This window comes from Anomaloglossus baeobatrachus, chromosome 1 (genome assembly GCF_048569485.1).
Source record: "Anomaloglossus baeobatrachus isolate aAnoBae1 chromosome 1, aAnoBae1.hap1, whole genome shotgun sequence".
Taxonomy (NCBI): domain Eukaryota; kingdom Metazoa; phylum Chordata; class Amphibia; order Anura; family Aromobatidae; genus Anomaloglossus; species Anomaloglossus baeobatrachus.
Window position 1 is genome coordinate 906,137,652 of NC_134353.1, and position 21,349 is coordinate 906,159,000.

General features: G+C 45.9%; 1 protein-coding gene across 1 annotated transcript in view; it reads right to left on the minus strand.

Annotated features, from left to right (window-relative positions):
• The window catches only part of ARK2C (arkadia (RNF111) C-terminal like ring finger ubiquitin ligase 2C), a 214,631-nt gene that overhangs the window by 30,553 nt on the left and 162,729 nt on the right, over positions 1 to 21,349 (minus strand). Inside the window, exons 2-5 of the mRNA XM_075343112.1 lie at positions 19,775 to 20,084; positions 16,766 to 16,885; positions 12,075 to 12,204; positions 974 to 1,078 (exon numbers count right to left, since the gene is read on the minus strand). Coding sequence (XP_075199227.1) covers positions 974 to 1,078; positions 12,075 to 12,204; positions 16,766 to 16,885; positions 19,775 to 20,084 — 665 coding nt within the window. The remainder of the gene's footprint in view (positions 1 to 973; positions 1,079 to 12,074; positions 12,205 to 16,765; positions 16,886 to 19,774; positions 20,085 to 21,349) is intronic.

Below are 21,349 nucleotides of genomic sequence, written 5' to 3' on the forward strand. Positions count from 1 at the left end.
GCCAGTATAGCACTGGCTTTACTTTATATATGAAAATCCTGCTGGTTGGTTCCCTTTAAATGACCAAGAACCCTGAGAAAAAAGAGTAATGCTTATATCCTTCTCCCATACTTGCGCCATTCAAGCTATTCCAATGCCTGGTTTCCTGGTGCTCGTGTGACATGGTTAAAGGGCTAGTCCCATCTCCAAGATCCTATCCCAATATGCTGTAGGTGTAATAATAATAATAATAATAATAATAGCAAATACCTCCAATTAGAAATGTAGTATAGTTCTCCTGTTTAGCTATGTCACTTACCTCGTGTTCAGGGCAATGCAGGACTTTAGATATCTATGGTGGTATGGTGACAATTACCAACTAACTAACTACCTGTTACTATGTGGGTGGTTGTATCTATGGATACCTAAGGTCCTGCAATGCCCTGCACATGAGGTATGATATACAGCTAATCAGGAAAACTATACTACATTTCTAATTGGAGGTTTTTCCTAATATTATTATTATTACACCTACTATATAGAGGGATAGGATCTTAAAGATGGAAATACCACTTTAAGTCACATGAGCGCTGCAGGCAATCCTTATAGCACTAGATGGAATTTTGGAAGCCTTTCAGGCTGAGTAGGTATTGTTTTACGACAGTTTATAATATAGACTTTAACATTAATGTATGGATTACATGGATGGAAGGATTGTGGGGCAGGGGATAGACTAGAAAGACAGTCATTCATACACTTGTAGCTACTTGGATGGATGGATGGATGGATGGATGGATCACCACTCCATGACACGTCACATGAAGAGCACATGCAAAGTGGACTGGACACACTACCATGGCTGTACGGACTGTCATGCACACAGAAGTCACTATGGATGGTCCCTCTCTCGCATTTAGGGTGCACTAAGCTCTAGGATTGGATATGAATGTCAGATTGTCCTGAACACATTCATGTGAAGCTGGAAGCTACTCACTTCATAGCTTTCCCTCACAGCAGACGTATGCCGCGCTGGACTGAGACCCTGGAGGGCAAGGAGATGAAGCTGCGGATAAGGGTAATTTCTGATTTCATGGACAACCTTTTAAAACAGACAGACAAGAGAAACAGTTAATTCATAAAGAACTGTTGCATCCAGCCGCCTGACTATAAATGTTGAGCAAATACCATCCACATTACGGAGCTGAAGGGCCTCGATGATATTGTTCCCAGGAGCCCCATATTCCTGTAGGTCAGGTGCTTGTTCTAAGCCAAAATATATGTGTTTGCAACAGACAAAGCACGGACAAGACATGGACATGGTGTTAGGGCAAAAAGATGACTCAAGGGAACCATACACCTTCACCTGCTGGAGTTCAAACACTTGTCTAGCCAAGAGCTTTTCCTCCTGACATCCTCTTACACATTCCTTGTCGGTTCTGCAACCATCCAGGGCCTACTGAGACCTTTAGGGGATTCTCTCAATAAGAAAACCCCTGTCCATGGTATATGTATTAAACGGTCATTGTTGTAACCTTAGGCTCATCTGATAATCTAAGCAATGACTAACAAAATTGCTACTAACTTGTTTACCCGAAGAAAATTACTCCAAAGTGCCAGATACTAGGTGTCTCACTTCTGTTTAGCCTTTTGTCAAGTGTAATCCATCTCTAACAGCAAAGATACCGACATAGATCCTAGCAAGTGGAGATGGGTCTCTGTCTCTCTACAGATAGTGGGATGGGTCTCTGTCTCCCTACAGGAAGTAGAGCAAGTCTCTGTCTCTCAACAGGAAGTGGGATAGATCTCTGTGTCGCTACAGGAAGTGGGATAGATCTCTGTGTCGCTACAGGAAGTGGGATAGGTCTCTGTCTCTCAACAGGGTGTGGGATAGGTCTCTGTGTCGCTACAGGAAGTGGGATAGGTCTCTGTCTCTCAACAGGAAGTGGGATAGGTCTCTGTGTCTCTACAGGAAGTGGGATAGGTCTCTGTCTCTCAACAGGAAATCGGAGAGGTCTCTGTGTCTCTACAGGAAGTGGAAGAGGTCTCTGTCTCTCTGCAGGAAGTGGGATAGATCTCTGTCTCTCTACAGGGTGTCAGGGAGAGGTCTCTGTATCTATACAGGAAGTAGCAGAAGTCTCTGTGTCTATACAGGAAGTAGGAGAGGTCTCTGTCTCTCTACAGGGTGTGGGATACGTCTCTGTGGGTCTACAGAAAGTAGGAAAGGTCTCTGTCTCTCTACAGGGTGTGGGATAGATCTCTGTGTCTCTACAGGAAGTGGGAGAGGTCTCTGTGTCTCTACAGAAAGTTGGATAGGTAGCTGTCTGTCTGCAGGAAGTGGGATAGATCTCTGTCTCTCTACAGGGTGTGGGAGAAGTCTCTGTGTCTCTACAGGAAGTGGGAGAGGACTCTGTCTCTCTGCAGGAAGTGGGATAGATCTCTGTCTCTCCACAGGGTGTGGGAGAGGTCTCTGTGTCTCTACAGGAAGTGGCAGAGGTCTTTGTGTTTCTACAGAAAGTTGGATAGGTATCTGTCTGTCTGCAGGAAGTAGGATAGATCTCTGTCTCTACAGGAAGTGGGACGGGTCTCTGTCTCTCTACAGGAAATGGAAAGGGTCTCTGTCTCTCTACAGGTAGTGGCGAGTTTCTGTCTCTCAACAGGAAGTGGGGGTGGATGTTTGTCTTTCAACAGGTTGTAGGGGCAGGTCTATGTCTCTAAGAGATGTAAGTATGGGTCTTTGTCCGGGATTGTGCTGACCCGAAAAAGGGGAGGACATTTCTACCCCCATAGCAGAAACTTTTGTTCATTTACTGTATGTGTTTTGGGTACTTCTTCGGCGTATTCCAGGTTCATTGGATGGTCGACGATGACCATCGTTTAAGAGGGTAGTAATGTAAGGAGGTTGACCTATGGTAATGTTTCCCCCCCAAAGACACAATTGCATCATTGCTGGGTAATGTAATACATGATAGAGATATGTGTTAATAATATAAGATAGGAATGTATAATGTGTAAGATGTAGCAGTGTTGATAATGTAAATATGAAATGTTCCTGTATAGTGTAAGGCATAGCAGTGTTCTGTAGGATGTGGTAATGCAGAGCAATATGATGCGTGTGTATAGAAATGTAGGTAAAAGTTCAAGTCTGCCCAACAACATGCTGTAGGTTCAGACACAGTTAAAGATGGGACTAGCCTATAGGCGAGGGATTAGTATACAGGGAAAGTAATAGGTTTCCTCCTAGAACATCAGACAGGGATTAGCCTGCGGGTAGAGCAGACGTGTTTCTGAGTGCTCAACAATGCCGCATAACATGGATGTCATGGTACATGAAGAATACAGCGTAGTTGGGTCAGCATGGTGAACTAGCGGCTGGGGTAGTCAATTCCTTATACAGGACACTCAGGATCGAGGCTCCAGATAGTCTATGATTTGAGAAGTTGAACGGCCTGCTCAAAAAGTACGTGAGACAAAATGGGAACCCTGGGCGGATGTTCCGAAAGTGTCAGAACCATGAGGCTGGGGTTCAGCCATAGTGGTAACCTATCTCCTTCGCAAGGAAAACTGGACGTGGAGTCGCATAATGGGACGGAACGACTCTCACAGACGGTGTTGTGATATTGAGATGGGTGGTGGAGAAACAACTGGAACTAATGAGGACCGGAACAACTAGGTTGGAAGAAGTGGAGGGACTATTGGAGGTGATGCTTTGTATTGAGCAAGAAATGTCCGAGAAGATGTATGCCTGCTATTCCCTGTACTGTGCTTGTCAAGTTACATTTAAGTAAAAGACTGTTTTAAGAACTGGTGGTCTCCTTATTTTGTTCAGTTAACATCTGATCCTGGCCAGCCAAAGCCATTGGCAGCATATGGCCTACAGGAGCGAATCACCCTCACGACACAAGTCCACACACTCAGCCAGGACCACCCCCTCTTTCCTGTGGCATGCTGGGGTGCAAGAGAACAGCCCGTGTCACGTTACACTCCGACAGGTTTGTCTACGATGTGAATAGTATCGGCGTTGTAAGTGCTCATCGCCTGACGTCTATTATGAGATGTAACATGACTAGGTGTCGTGGACGGGTAGACTTCACAGCTTTTGATTCCGGTCTGGATGTGTAAATGGAGCTATTACCAGTAGTGATGCTAAACCACTAATACTGGAAATAATCCAGGAAAATGACAGCTCTGACACAAAGGACGGCTCTGCGGGGGCAGAAGGAACTGCAATTTACTCCATCTTCTCTTGTGGAGAACATATTTGATGGTAGTTGCAGAAAAATATAGAATTTGTCCAACAGCTTTTTTCTTGTCATCCCCCATGTGCAAGCAAACTGATTACACCTGACAGCTATGCCCTCCAACCCCAGACACTAACCTTACCAACAATGATGGTGTTACAATAGTGATGTTTAAACTGCCCCACTTTTCAGTGGGTTTTACATAAACTCTGATGGGATTATATCCTAACAGCTGGGACAATTCAATATTGTTTGCAACTATAATACACTTGCATGCTCAATTTGACTGAGCATGCATATGTTATTACTGAGGAGAAAACTCAATTCCAGACGCCTCTGGTGGCCGCACAGAACACAGGGATCAGGCACTGAAATTCAACTTCTCGATCCTTCTTTTCCCTAATAACATCTGTTGGGGGAGAGATGGGAGATTGCCAGACACGAGAGGGGCTGCTGCTCTCACCGAAATTGATAGGCAGGCCAATTTTTCCCTAATGTATATGGATGATTAAAGAGTAAGTAAACTGTGAACTTTCCTCCTGATTTGTGCACACCTTTGTGATCTGTTAAAAAAACTAATAGGGGTACATTGGGTTGTTCCTCTGTGATATCCTCCTGGAAAATTGAATCCATCAGATTTTTCCCATATAAAGTATGGCCAGCATCCTCATATACAGTGTTCTAGAATGCTGTATATATGTCCCCAATCCGCTCGGCAAGGCAAGGAAAAAACCTGTTACTATACTCACCTACGCTGCAGTCCGGTCCGATGAGCATCACTGGTCTTGATCTGGCATCTGATCTGTTCTTGCGATCCTCATCCTCCTTCTTTCTTCATGTGGATAACGCGTTGTATGTCATCCACACAGTGTCTTACATCGGGCTCCTGCACAGGCCAATTCTCTCTATCCTACTGAGGACAGAGCAAAGTACTGTAGTGCGCATGCACAAGGAAAGGCCTAAGAGCACCAGCGCATGCGCACTGCAATACTTTATTTCTGCCCTTGTGTCACGGGTGATAGACTGTCATGTGGTTTCTGGCAATAGAAGGTCATAGCGTTTGGCTGCGCAGAATGCTCACTGACTTTCTATTGTTCCTGCTGTCAATATTAATTGGTATAGGTAGCTTTCCTGCTGAATTTTCATCTCCCCCCTTTTGGACCCAGCAGGAGCTGCACTTCCATCCAGCTGTTAATAATGAGTAGTCTCTTGGTGCTTAAATACTCCCTTCTTCGTTGGACTGCTGCTGGTGATATCATTCAGTTCTTTCAAACCTTGGTTGAAAGCAGGTGGCTTGCTCTCATCTGTGATATCGTTGCTGGAGCTTTGCTGAACTCCTGCCTAAGTCATCTGTGGATAAGTAGTTCATGCATTTTCCCCTTGTGTCCTACTTGTGTCTTCTATAGTGTTTAGTGGGATTGACGAAGAGCTCATCACACCCATTCCCTATTTAGAGCCCAGCACTGCGGATACCTAGGGTCAGGCGTCCGGCTCAGCGCATAGGCGTGGAACCTATCCTATCCTAACCTATAGGGTGGTGAGGGACCCTAGGGACCAGCAGTAGGTTTGGTCAGGGGTCACCATCTCCCCCTTCCCTAGACGTAGGGGTCCCCTTCCCTTCTTACCTTTCGCCTCTAGCTTGGTACTTCCCCGCACATAGAGTGAAAGCCCTTGTCAGGGCTGAGAGAAGTCTGCAGGAGAGGGATGTAAGACACTGTGTGGATGATGTAGGACACATCATCCACACAACGAAGGTAAGAGAGATGGTGATCATAAGAAGACAGGCGGCACCGAAACAAAACCAGGTACGCCCATCAAACCGGACCACTCCGCTGTTCAGTATAGTAAAAGATCTTTTTTTTTTTTGCCTTGCAGAGCGGATTGAGGACATACTGTATATACAGCATTCTAAAATGCTGTGTATGAGGACTTATAGGCGCTGGCCGTACTTTATATGGAGAAACCTGGTGACCAATTCCTTTTAGAAGGGACATTTACACTGCAAGATAAGCAAGAACAAGCATTGTTAAAATCGCTCGTTTCCCGACTGCCTTGCCACGTAAACAGGCTGCTGATCACCGGATGAATGAACGAAACGCTCATCAGGTGAGCATTAAGTATTATCATACTCGATGGTGAATCGTCCGGTGAAAAGGCGGCGTTACACGCTACGATTTATCTGCCGATATGTCATCGGTGTCACGGATTCCGTGACGCACATCCGGCATCGTTAGCGACGTCGTTGCGTGTGACACCTACGTGCGACTCGCAAATAGGTTGAAAATCATTGATCATTGACACGTCATTCAGTTTCAAAATATTGTTCATCGTTTGGAACGCAGCAGACATATTACTACGTTTGACACCCTGCAAACGACGAACATCATCCACACAACCGGTCAAACAATATATCGCTGTTGCTTGTGAGATCGTTACGTGTGACCGTTAATAAACGACCTATGTGCGATCCCGGCAAATCGTAACTATGATCTGGGCGTGTCACATCGTTAATGAGATCGTCAGATAAATCATAGCGTGTAAAGCGGTCTTAAGCGTAGAACTCGCACTTCCAAAATCCATGGCATCCTAGGTCGCTCAGTGCACACCGTTTGGTTTGGTCTGCCGATGTAAATAGGAAGTCAAACCACTGCCAAGCCGTAAAAGTTTACCGATCAGCGGTCGTATCATGCCGCTGGTAAGTCCATGGAAGCGGACCTCAACACTCTCAGTTATAATTAGACGTTGGACCAAAAAGACGTGAAAGGCAAAGTCAGGGTCCACAAGATCTAAAAATGTGCAGCACATTATTTCATGTAAAAAATATCTTAGAAAATGCAAGAAATCGAGCTCAGAAAGAGATGGGAGGGCACAACAGATAAAATAGGTCACCCTTCCACGCCATTCCCCGTAGATTACCTGCTCATGGGGAAATGCTCAAAATACTCAACTGGCTCCAGCAAAAAAGTAACTAAATTTAGAGGTTTTATGGCATAGGACTCCCTACCAAACCCAGAATATCCAATATACAGCTCAATATGTTCTGTCGTATGTAAAAAATATGGAAATAAACCCCACAAACAAAAGATACACGACTGCCTATGGGGTTTGGTGTCAGGGGGATTTCAGGCACCGCGTATTTTTCTAACCCCATCAGGAGTAATGGACTGGACAGTGCGATAAGGGTGATGTACCATCGACAAGGTGAATAGCAGAGCCCAGGTCTTTTACGCTTTTCCAGAAGAAAGAGTATAGAATGACAAAGAAAAAGTGCTCCAGAGCTGTTATTTTATGGGGGATATTTCCCAAAAATAGATCAGTCAGGAAAGAGGACAAATTCCCAACTAATCATTTAGGGGATCCCGAGACTGTTTATACTGGGGCACGTCTTACATTTCTTTTCCCTTTCTTCATTAGTTATTGACTATTAGGAACCATGATATAATTATAATAATGGAATATGATAAAAGAGTAAAAATCCATTTGGAATACACATAACCTAAGAATGACCTGAAAATGTCCAACACCCCCATACTTTGCACTGACGAGGGGCAAGCACCCCGAAACACCGTGTCTGCAAATTGGGATTCTGATCTGGCTTATATATCCTGAGTCATATTGCAAAGGATTGTCGAAAATCCACTTGTGACTTTTAGGATCGCTACTTCCAATAGGTGGCGCTGTGCTAGAGTTTGTCTCCTTTACTGGAGAGACAATTTGAATATTTCCCAGAGGGGCATTGCAGCTATAAGTCCCCTTACCTGGCAGCCAGACTGGCTTGCAAAGTCTCCTTAAGGAGAATAGTGTTCCCCCGTGGTCCCCACACAATTAAAAAAAATCATTTTGGCAAGAAACACGCAATGATACTGTCACGTTCGTCTCCATGCATGTAGAGACCAGTCACAGCCTTTAGTCTGGAGCCTCTCATCTGGCTCTCTACATTTAAATGGGTTTCGTTTTTCTTGGCACTGAAGTGGTTAAGTGTCAGTTTTTCCTCTTGCAGCTTTTCCAAGCAGTTCCTTGCTGAGTAATCACCTGCACTTACTAAGTAGTCATGCCCTTCAGCTTTAAATAGTAGTGTATCCCAGCAATCCCTGCTGAAGATACAAAGTTATTTGGACTCTGGCCGCCTTGGAGGAAGGTTCTGCAGTTGTAGTTCCTGTGCTCAGGCTATATCCTTTTGGCTGTTTTTTCCCTGCGTTTGTCTTTTCTTACCTGATGTGTTGTTAGTGCAGCAGTGAAGTCTAGTGAACCCCATCTGCCCCTCACTAGTCAAGCCTACTATAGGGTCTCAGGTTCCTGTTTAGCAACAGTTGCAGAGACTGTATAGGGACTGGTGAGGAGAGGAGGTGCCCACCTACCCCTCTCACTAATTCCAGGGCCTCCCGTTGTTTTTGTGTCCCTAGTGCCCCCCTTTTCTTGTGTTTTTTGTTGTGTATCAGATGCATGTTGGTCTGAGCACACCTCGCCATGGTTTTTACACCCAGAAAGCGTTACAAATACGTTGTCGACACAACACCATCATTGGCATTTGCCCCCTTCACTCTTCCCCCCACCAAAAATCCTCTCACTTTCTTATGCTTCGTTAGGACATATGTAAATCTAAATGCACAAATACATAAAAGCAAACAATACTAAACATGAAACCCTGGGACTACCAAATAGCCTCAACAAGAACTTCACCGAGATTGGCAAACCGTATATTGGTTGGATCAACCCATTAAAATTAAGTATACAAAATATAGGAATGGAGACAAGTATAGAAACTTCAGTACTTGACACCAGTCTACTATGCCCCTAATGGAGTTTGATTTGGAACTATGACGAAAATGAAGTAGCAGAATCAGCCGCAGGAACACTTAGTGACTGCTCTGAGCTAGTTTCGGGCAGAAAAGGCAGGTAGAATGCAACAGCCTGCTTGTCAGTTCTTATCCCCATAAGAAAAAAAATAGTCTTGAATAAGCACTTTAAATGCTCTGGGCATATCAAGCACTTCCCAAGCAATTCCCCGCCCTGCTCCACTGATTAACTGACAACTCATTGACTTGACCACGCAACGTTTGACCTGTCAGTCAAGCCAAGGAAGGTGGGGCTGGGCAGAGTTTAGAGCTGGGGAGACTTGGGAAGTGCTTTGACACACCCAGAGCACTTAAGCCTCCTTTGTGTCGCGGGCGGCGGGGCGCTGCGCTCGCTAACGTTCGGGTCCGGCGCTGCTGCTGCTCAGTGGCTCGAGCGGTGGGCTGGATCCGGGGACTCGAGCGGCGCTCCTCTCCCGTGAGTGAAAAGGGGGTGGTTTGTTTGGGGATTTAGTCCGTGACGCCACCCATGGGTTGTGGCGAAGATGGGCACCACCGCTGCTGGTGACGGGGATCCCGGGAGCGATGGTAGGGAGCAGCTGGGATGTTGTTTTCCCCCTCCGTGGGTAGGGGTTGGTGGTCCCGGGGCCCGGTGGTGTGACGGGGAGGCAGGGTCGGTGAGGTGCAGGGATGCAGGGACAGCGCGGCGCGGTGCCGGATGGCACGGGTGTACTCACTCAGCAAGAGATGCACAAAGTCTCCGGTAAACCAAACGGCTGGATGGACGGGTCCCATTGCATATAAATGATCACAGCAATTTTCCAGTCAGGGAACAATAAATTGTATAAGTAAACTAATGGATGACATTATGCTTCAGAGAGCAACATGACAAAAGAAAGTTTGGTGGAGGAGGGGGGGTACCGTGTTGACAGATTCCCTTTAAGATAGCTACACACTTTAGATAGCTGTCAGCTGATACCTATTTGTCCTGATCTTTGTATACACAAGGACTCTCATTTTGGCCAAGCATAAATGTACTCTCAGACTGTTACGGATGGACCTACTGATATGGTAAAAGATGAGAGTAAACCAATATCCGTGGTCAGGGTCCACCGTGCAATGGTGGTAAACTGCAGCCGATAGAATAAGGCTCTACTGATATTCAACAAAGCCCTAGGTAATAATATACACCTGTGTTACAGGTCACACAGGCGTTAACGCAGGTATAATAAGTACTCAGAACCTGCGTGTGCAGTCTCTGTGTTCTAGGCCACACAGAAGCTGTAGCATAATATAGCGGGACCCTGTTAACTCACAGGACCCGAAGCGGGTAATAATATATAAAGGACAGGATCCTGTTAACTCACAGGACTAGATATGGTGCAATTCTCTCCTGTGACTTCACAGAAGTTAATATATGTTGCATACACAGTATGGATAGGGATAGGCCTGGAGAACCTTACCCGTAATCTGCTAGTATATGCTCTGGGTATATGCAGGAGTGAGCAAGTAGGGTACTGCTCCTATATCGGGATGTATTAGGGTGTAGCCGGATAACTACCGGTCCCTTAGCAGCACAACCCCGATATCTATGGAACCCTGCCTAGCCGGCTTCTGACCCTAACTCGGTCTAGATGTGACCGCGACGCCTCACCCTAACCTGCCTCCTGACCCTCAATCAGTCCGGTTGGACCTCACCCCGTATCCCTACCTAAGGTAGCTGTGTGCTACTGAATGCACAAAGACGAGTGCGCACCTCCATGTGGGCGTCAGGGCTTTCATCACCTCTGTACCGCCCACAAGATGGAGGAACCACGTGTAGCCAGCCCCTTTGGCCAATGAGAGCCTTACACATCACTGATGATGTCACGGTGGCCAATAAGAACGTGCCACATCACTGATAACGTCACTGGACAATAGGAATGCGCCACATCACCGATGATGTCACGGCGGCCAATGGGAATGTACCACATCACCGACGATGTCACTGTGGCCAATAGGAACGTGCCACATCACTGACATGCTCAGATAGTGTCAAAAGACCCATAGGAATCCCGCACATGCTCAGTAGGATATTTTGACAAAGTGTCAGAATTCCAAAAAGTCCTGGTCACCATCCATGGCTCAGGAGATCGGGCCGAGCGACCTCGGGTATGGGGAGGAACAGCTCCAGAAGACAAGCGAGGAGCCCCCGTACTCCGAATCGTGACACAGACAACGTCAGAGGAGAATGATCTCTTTAGAAGAGAAGATTGGGCATATTGAACAACATGACCGATCACTCTTTCCCCCGACATCTGACATAAGAGTGTTGGGAAACCAATGTACTCATTTTGTAATTGGCTATTTCCAACAAAAATAGCGGTTCTGTCTGCATTCATTTGATGAGTATGGTCCTTCTGGTCATACTCATGGACTCATCTTGGCCTAACGTCCACATGGTCTCTCTCAATAAAGGGAGTCTCTTCCATATACCTCTGGTGGATGCTTAACTGCAGAACAAAGGACCAGGCATATCGAAAACTCCACATGCCCAATCTGTCTTTGGAAACCCCAAGTCAGAAATTAGCAATTGTTCTCATAAAATAGAACCACTGTCAGAAACCTCTGATGAAGAGTTATTTCCCTACAGAACAACAGAGCAGAAATATTGAGATTCAACATGCTCCATCCTTCTTGGAAAACCACTGTTCCCGTAATACAGTTGGCCAGGTGCTGATATTCACCTATTGTGTATGGTCGCAATAATAGTTTTCAGTGACACCTTTTAATAGTGAGGAACCATACACATGTGGTGTCTTCTATGTGTTGGGATTGATAGGGATCTCAATGGTTGCACCACCACAGATCACACTTTTACAACACGCCTGATAGCCATGAAATGGTGAGCTTAACTTTAGGCACGAAATGGACACTCAATAGCAAGCAAAAAATGGGAAACTGAGGATATCTTAGGACTTAAAGCTTTACAAAAAAAAGCTAACCTAGAAAGCAAAGGCCTAAGCAAATGATGACACAGAGAGCTTTCAAGACACAAGCTTAAGCCAACTAGAAGTCTCCTCACCATTTGTGTAAGGGATGTGGTCCTGGGGAAGTGGTGAAGACGAGGACTCGTTAAGTAATGTGGATAGTGCTGTGGGACCGGTCTGACTTGGAACTGAGGATGTGTCAAACCAGCATCCACGCTGAGATCCCTGGAAATGGAAAAAAATGCACAAAATTAGTTGCGGCATCAATTTTAAGTCTAGACATGACACATATTGGTGTTTAATAGGGTAGACATAAGGGCCTGGTTATTTATCAAAGGAAGGGCTCATGCAGACGACTGTATTTTCAACCCGACTGCGATCCAAGAAAACATTTGCTTGCACTCGGACCAATGTTATTCAATGAGGCCAAGAGCATATCTGCAGAAAAATATTGCAACATGCGCGATTGTTGCCCGGGATAGTAACTGTGTCTCTCTGTCTCCCTGTCAGTCTCTCTGCCTATCTCTTAGGCGGGCTTTGCACACTACGACATCGCAGGTGCGATGTCGGTGGGGTCAAATTGAAAGTGACGCACATCCGGCATCGCATGCGACATCGTAGTGTGTAAAGCCTAGATGATACGATTAACGAGCGCAAAATCGTCTTAATCGTATCATCGGTGCAGCGTCGGCGTAATCCATAATTACGCTGACGCGACGGTACGATGTTGTTCCTCGCTCCTGCGGCAGCACACATCGCTGTGTGTGAAGTCGCAGGAGCGAGGAACATCTCCTACCAGCGTCACCACGGCTTCCGTAGGATATGCGGAAGGAAGGAGGTGGGCGGGATGTTTACATCCTGCTCATCTCCGCCCCTCCGCCGCTATTGGCCGCCTGCCGTGTGACGTCGCTATGATGCCGCACGACCCGCCCCCTTAATAAGGAGGCGGATCGCCGGCCAGAGCAACGGTCGCAGGGCAGGTGAGTGCATGTGAAGCTGGCGTAGCGATAATGTTCGCTACGGCAGTTATCACACGATATCGTACCTGCGACGGGGGCAGGGACTACCGCGTGCGACATCGCAGCATCGGCTTGCGATGTCGCAATGTGCAAAGCTGCCCTTAGTCTGTCTTTGTCTGTCTCTCTGTCTATTCTGTCTCTCTCTGTGTCTGTCTGTCTCTCCCTGTCTGCCTGTCTCTATCTCTGTATCTCTCTGTCTGTCTATCTCTGTCTGTCTTTGTCTGTCTGTCTCTGTCCATCTGTGTCTCTATCCGTTTGTCTCTCTGTCTGTCTGTCTCTCTATTTCTCTCTCTCTCTGTGTCTCTCCACACATAATATATTACCTCACACATAAGCTTTGTATACTAACAATTTCCTTTGTTCCTATAGCCACTAAACATCTCCTATTAATGACCTGTGGCTCCCAGCTCCATTGACTTTAATGCAAGCAGGATTTTTGGCGGATAACTGTAAAGCGCGGGGTTAAGTTTTCCCTTCAAAACATAGTCTATGATGTTCCCTGAGTCAAATGAGGCATCTGTGTAAAATATCGTGATTGTAAATGCAACAGTGTGAATTCCTTTAGCAGACATACACACACAAACACACACACACACACACCACACATACATACACACACACATACATACACACACACATACACACACACATACATACATACACACACAAGCATACACATATACACATACATACAAACACAAACCCATACACATACACGCACATACACACATATATATACATACACGCATACATACATACACACACATTAACACATATATACACATATACATACACACATACATACATATATACACACACACACACACACACACACACACATTCATACACTCAGCTTTTTATACTAGATTAACCCATAAAGATTAGATTAACCCATAAAGATCCTGGACCATTGAGATCACGGACATCAATATCGTGTCTTTTGTATCCTAGATCACTAGAGATTCTCTAGACTTAAAGCCCCGTTACACACAACGACATCGCTAACGAGATGTCGTTGGGGTCACGGAATTCGTGACGCACATCCGGCCTCATTAGCAACGTTGCTGCGTGTAAAGCCCCCTTTAGTCTAGACTAAAGGGGGCCTTACACACAGCGCCTTCGCTAGCGATGTCGCTAGTGTTCGCACCCGCCCCCGTCGTTTGTGCGTCATGGGCAAATCGCTGCCCGTGGTGAACAATATCACTAGTACGCGTCACACGTACTTGCCTTGCTAGCGACGTCGCTCTGGCCGGTGGACAACCTCTTTTTTAAGGGGGCGGTTCATGCGGCATCACACAGCAGGCAAACAATTGAAGCGGAGAGGCGGAGAGGAGCCGCATGGAAGTCACGCTCATCTCGTTGCTGGAGGACGCAGGAACACTGTTGTTCGTCGTTCCCGGGGTGTCACACGTAGCGATGTGTGCTGCTCCAGGAACGACGAACAACCTGTGTCCAGAACGAGGAACGATATTTTGAAAATGGACGACGTGTCAACAATCAACGATTCGGTGAGTATTTTGCATCGTTAGCGGTCGCTCTTATGTGTCACACGCAACGACGTCGCTAACGAGGCCCGATATGCGTCATGAATTCCGTGACCCCAATGACATCTCATTAGCGATGTTGTTGCGTGTAACGGGGCCTTAAGCAACCCTTGACCTCCAGGAATTTTATTGTATTACAAGCTCCTAATCTGGATATGGAAATCCCACTTTATTTACATTATTGAATAGATGGGGAACTCTTTCTCTTATGTTTTCTACATTTGCCAGCCCAGCCCCAATGTTTGCAATCTAATTAGGAATCTGTAATGTTTCCCTCTAATACATGTATAGAGATCATATCACCCAATGTTCTGGAAAGCCGGTTTATAAAAAAAAAAGGTCTATTACAACATCATACAGTGATGGGAACCGGGAACAGCTGGTGCCAGTAAATCATTTCTGATGCACAAGCTCCATCTGTTTTACACCAGAAGCGCTCGGATCACACAGGAGAACGCGTCGCCACATTTACCTTACAAAGACCCCACAACTTTTCCCCGTATGTTTGAGTTTAAGACAATGTGTAACCATGCAGACAATTAGTGAAGAAGCCGTGCACCTTATACAACAGATTTCCCTTGAAGTGACTATATCAGAAGGCAGCTGATCCCAATGCAATCCGAACGATTGGAGTCTATGTTTCTGAATACCTGCGTATGGCCCAATCCCCAAAATGATCTGTTCAAACTAATTTATACCAGTTCATTATACCTATTTTATGGTAACATTGGCTAAACTACAATTTTTTTTATAGGGTTATACCAGTGTTGTAACTTGGAACATATGGGTCCCAATGCTAAATCTTCAATAGGAACTGCAAATATTGTAGGACTTTCATAGTACAGGGCCCCACCTTTCAGGCTCCTTAGGTTTCATGTCCTGGATGCAACTGCAACTGCTACATCCACTATAGTTACCCCCTGGTTTCCACGTTATAAAATGGTGCCTGAGGTAAGAGGAGGCTGCTCACACTGCTGTCCACCCTGTCTGTCTATCTGACCTAATACAGGATATGTCAAGGGTGCTGAGGAAAGAAGAGGCTGCTCACACTGCTGTCCACCCGGTCTATCTGACCTAATACAGGATATGTCAAGGGTGCTGAGGAAAGAAGAGTCTACTCACACTGCCGTCCACCCTGACTCTCTGATCTAATACTGGAGATACCAGGATTGTAAAGTAAGAGGCTGCTCACACTGCTGTCCATCCTGTGTATCTGACCTAAGGCACTATACATCAGGGGTGCAAATGTAAGAAGAAGCTGCACACACTGCTGTCCACCCTGTCTGTCTGATCTAGTACTGGAGATACCAGTGGTGATGAGGTAAGAGGAGGCTGCTCACACTGCTATCCATCCTGTCTGTTTGATATAATACAGGATATATCAGGGGTGCTAAGGTAAGATGAGGCTGCTCACACTGCTGTCCATCCTGTATGATCTAATACTGGAGATACCAGGGGTGACAAGGTAAGAGCAGGCTGCTGAAAATGCTGTCCACTCTGTATATCTGATATAATACAGGAATACAGGAAATATCAGGGTTGCTAAGGAAAGAAGAAGTTCAAACTGCTGTCCACCTTGTCTGAGCTAATAATTGAGATTCCAAGGCTGCTGAGGCAAGAGGAGGCTGCTCACACTGCTGTCTACCCTGACTCTCTGATCTAATACTGGAGATACCAGGGCTGTAAGATAAGAGGCTATTGACACTGCTGTCTATCCTGTCTATCTGATTTAATGCAGAAAATATCATGGGTGCTAAGGAAAGAAAAGGCTGCTCACACTGCTGTCCACCCTGTCTTTCTTAATGACAATTCTGTGTTTTTTTTTTCTAATCTCATTGAACCCCCTTTAAGGGTACCTGTGAATAACGTTAAAGGGTTGTCCATTTCTGACAATTTCTTTTTATTAGATGAATCATCTGAAAATGGAGACATCCCTAGTGATTACCGGCGATCTGCTAGAGAACCTGTAAGCACATTTTTGATTATCCTACAATATAATTCGTGTAAGATCCAGACATGTTAGGTCATCTGGAGAAACTTTTGGAGCAGCTCACCTCATTAATAGAAGTCTTGAATGAGGGACTTCCATGTATTCACTCAGAATACTCCTTCAGGGTGATTGGAGATGTTTTTGGGGAATAACAGGTTTTCTATAGATGAGCTTAACATCAGTTTCACCATTTTGGTTTTCTACGTGATTGGTGTGACACAATGGGCACTTACCAGTCTGTACCTTCAGCCAAGTACCTGGGCCCCAGAGGCTGAGATATTTGTACTTGTTGGTTGAAGTCGAAGCCTGGGCGTAACCGGTGTGGATGCACAGACATTTGCTCTGGAGTCCGCCTGTTGGACCATACAACAGAGGGTCATAAAACATAGAAACTTACATCGATAGCACAAAGATATTGGCAGTGTTTTTGGTTTTTGGTGACCAATATAATATTTTTACATTAACTTAAAAAGTATTCGCCTCCAGCTGAAGTCTTGTATTAATGGAAGACATAAGTTACCTACTGGTTGAACACATCAGTCTGAAACATTTGTGGTAAATCAAAAACGAGAAGGGAAGGAGAGAAAGAACCGTGGCACAGAGAGGAAAGACATTCTGACTTTTATTTTCTGGCAAGTTAAGCTTGATTAACCAATTATTCTCGATACGCAAATAGAGAAAGACATGTCAATCAACTCAAGCTGGTGCAGGGAGAAGCAGGGGTAAAGAGAGAAAAAAATCCAGCATCACATCCAAAAAGTAAAAATCAAAAGATTTATTAGGCCATGTTAAAAGCATAAAAATGCTACAACAAAAATAGAAAAATATTCCCATGGCATAGGCTTAAGGCCACTTTACATGCAGCGACATGGCTAAAGTGATGTCGTTGGTGGTCACGGAATTCGTGACGCACATCCGTCCGCGTTAGCGATGTCGTTGCATGTGAAACGTATGAGCGACCGCTAACGAGCAAAAATACTCACCTTATCGTTGATTGTTGACATGCTCCTCCATTCCCGAATATCGTTGCTGTTGCAGGACGCAGGTTGTTCGTCGTTCCTGTGGCAGCACACATCTCTATGTGTGACACCGCAGGAACGAGGAACCTCACCTTACCTGCGGCCGCTGGCAATGAGGAAGGAAGGAGGTGGGCAGGATGTTCGTCCCGCTCATCTCCACCCCTCCGCTTTGATTGGGCGCCTGTTTAGTGACGTCGCTGTGACGCCGAACGAACCGCCCCCTTAGAAAGGAGGCGGTTCGCCGGTCACAGCGACGTCGCTAGGCAGGTAGTGTGATGGGGACTAGCGATGTTGTGCGCCATGGGCAGCGATTTGCCTGTGATGCACAACCGATGGGGGCGGGAACGCATGCTAGCGATATCGATATCGATATTGCAGCGTGTAAAGCGGCCTTTACATGTTTCAAACGAAAAGTTCTTGATCATGCTATGGTTAGAGTGAACCTGTCAGGTGCAATATGCACCCAGTACCACGAGCAGTTCTGAGTGCATATTGCTAATCCCTGCCTAAGGGGTACTTCACACACAGCGAGATCGCTGCTGAGTCACGTTTTTTGTGACCTCATTAGCGATCTCGCTGTGTGTGACACTGAGCAGCGATCTGGCCCCTGCTGTGAGATTGCTGCTCGTTACACACAGTGCTGGTTCGTTTTTTTATTGTTGCTCTCCCGCTGATAAGCACACATCGCTGTGTGTGACAGCGAGAGAGCAACAATCCTGAATGTGAAGGGAGCAGGAGCCGGCGTCTGACAGCCTGCGGTAAGCTGTAACCAAGGTAAACATCGGGTAACCAAGGTGGTTACCCGATATTTACCTTCGTTACCAGCCTCCGCAGCTCTCACGCTGCCAGTGCCGGCTCCTGCTCCCTGCACACGCTAAGTTAAGCGGTGTGAGCTGGTAACTAAGGTAAACATTGGGTAACCATACCCGATGTTTACCTTGGTTACCAGTGTCCGCAGCTTCCAGACGCCGGCTCCGTGCAAGCGCAGCGTCGCTTGCACGTCGCTGCTGGCTGGGGGCTGGTCACTGGTCGCTGGTGAGATCTGCCTGTTTGACAGCTCACCAGCGACCATGTAGCGATGCAGCAGCGATCCTGACCAGGTCAGATCGCTGGTCGGATCGCTGCTGCATCGCTAAAGTGTGAAGGTACCCTAACTGTCCCTGTATCTAGTAGCATAGATAAAGAGATCTTTAGACAAAGTATTTCTAAAGATCTTTTATCATATGCTAATGAGCGCCGGGACTGATGACAAGGGAGTTAGTTCCTGCGCTCATTCCGCCCTCTTAGCATGTTAGCATGCCCACAGGGACGTACTAACTAACATGCTATTCATTGCCCATTGCCAGCACCATCAGTGGTGACGAGCACACCTGTGTCCATTGTCACCGCTGATCAGAAGTCCTGGCACTTCTGGTCATGCACAGTATGAAGCAAGGTGTACGCGTCCCAGCTTCAGAGAGGTCTAGTGCGCATAGCTGGAAGTGTCGGGACTTCTGATCAGCGGTGACAGCAAACACAGGTACGTGCGTCACCACTGATGATGCTGCATTGAATAGCATGTTAGTACACCCCTCTGAGCGTGCTAACATGCTAAGATGGTGGAATGAGTGCAGGAACTAACAACCTTATTACTAGTCCCTCCGCTCATTAGCATATCATAAAGGATCTTTATAAATATTTTTTCTAAAGATCTTTTTATCTATGCTACTACGGTAGATACAGGGACGGTTAGGCAGGGGTCAGCAATATGCACCCAGAACCGCTCGTTGTTCTGCATATTGTACCTGACGAATTCCCTTTAAGAACTTTTAGTTTGAAATGTGTAAGTCTACCCCATGGGAATTTTTTTCAGGTTTTTTTTATAGCATTTTTATGCTTTTTAACATGACCTAATACATCTTTTGATTTTAACTTTTTGGATCTGATGTTTAGTTTTTCCCTCTTTTTCTTGTATATAACCTGGACACCAAAGAATAAATATTTGGCACTCTAATAGTTGAATAAACTGGTATTTTATAGAATAAGCTTGACCAGATACCGCACAGACGTTTCTGTCTAACATAGACCTTCATCAGTGTAAATGGTCTGCTCAGCTTGTGAGTGAAAGTAGCCCTGATGTAGATCGCGATGTCCACCGCTGTGTGGCAGAAGCGGTGGACATTGTGATCTACACCAGCACTACTTGCTATTGATTCACGTTACGTCAAAGATGAAGCCACTCACCTTGGGTGTGCGACTAGCCTGCGGTGCTGGGCCTCCAGGAGTTGCTGCTGGAGAAGGTATTGCTGGTGTAGGGCCTGAGGTAGGAAGGAGGGTCCCGTCACCTCCTGAAACTGTAGACCAGTCAGAGATGGCAGGGGCTGGTGCAGTGCTCCATTATGCTGGTGACCAGTAGGCATGTGAGAGGTCAGTCCTTGTTGTGGCTGAACCGTGTGAGTATGGATAGGGAAGTCGGAGAGCTGATGTTGGGGGCTCAGATGAAAGTGACGGCAGGAGGTAGCATGGCCATGCTGGGAACGCTGAAATGGGGCACCTACGAGATAAAAATAGTGAAAACCAGTTAGGAATATAGAACTGACCCCCTAACTGTGCATCACTAACAAGAAGGTTATAAAGGGAAAAATGGGTCCAGGGCCTTCACCAGCTAATAGTCTGCATTTGGATCTATGGACTAATATTTTTACACTGTACAGTGTCATTATTTTTGCAGTATTATTTCTAGCATTACACCACTTGCACACTAGATGGTGGTAATATTTGGACACTTTGGGATTGTTCACACATTGTGTTTTTGCTGCTTTATTTTTTTTCCACGCATTTTTTAACCATGGAAAAAAATTGAACATTTTAGGCTATGTGCGCACATTGCCTTTTTTTGTGACCACAAAGATGCAGCGTTTTTGGCTGCAAAAAACGCACAAAAACACACCCGCGGTAAAAACGCATCCAAAAAAATGCATGCGTTTTTGCACGTTTTTTGCTGCGTTTTACTGTGTCTTTGTTGCTGTGTTTTCTCCAATGCATAGGTGAAAAACGCTGGCAAAAACGCAGAAATAATTGACATTGGTCACCACAAAAACGCACCTAAAACAAAACTGCACTCTGCGGACAGCAAAAATGAAAACTCATAGACTTTGCTGGGGAAGCAAAATCATGCAGTTTTTAGACCAAAAATGCACCCGAAAAACGCTGCGAGAAACACAGCGTGCGCATGTAACCTTATATTACCAGAAAAGTGATTGAGATTTCAGAAATCTCATGAACACGCGGCTTGTTTTTGCATTTGCAGATTTGAACCATCAAAGTTTTTTCTCAAGTCTTTGCAGTATTTTTCACCCATTCAAATGAGTAGGTAAACAAAAATCATGGAAAAATGCACGCAAAATGGGTAAAAAATGCATCAAAATGTGACGTCTGATACACAGTGTTTGTCCTGCCAAGACACTGTTTTTTGGCGTAGGAAGTGTGCACGTAGCCTTCTATGGGAATTATGAAGCGCTGTTACTGATGAGCGAACACCAAAATGCTCGGGTCCTCTGTACTGGAATCAAACAGGTCGGACCATTGGACGGGCTCCACTCAAGTACCAAGTCTAATGGAAGACAATCGGAAACCCAAGAATTTTGATGGAAGACCAACATAGGAGGGCTGGTGGTTGGAGAAAAATTGCTGGATGGATGGAAACAGCATGAGGAAGACACCGGGACACCTGGACAACTCTCCTCAGATCCTCCAGCTCAGCACTGCGCTCAGCGAGACCTAGCGGCTCTGAGGAGAGCTGTCATCACTACTCGGAGT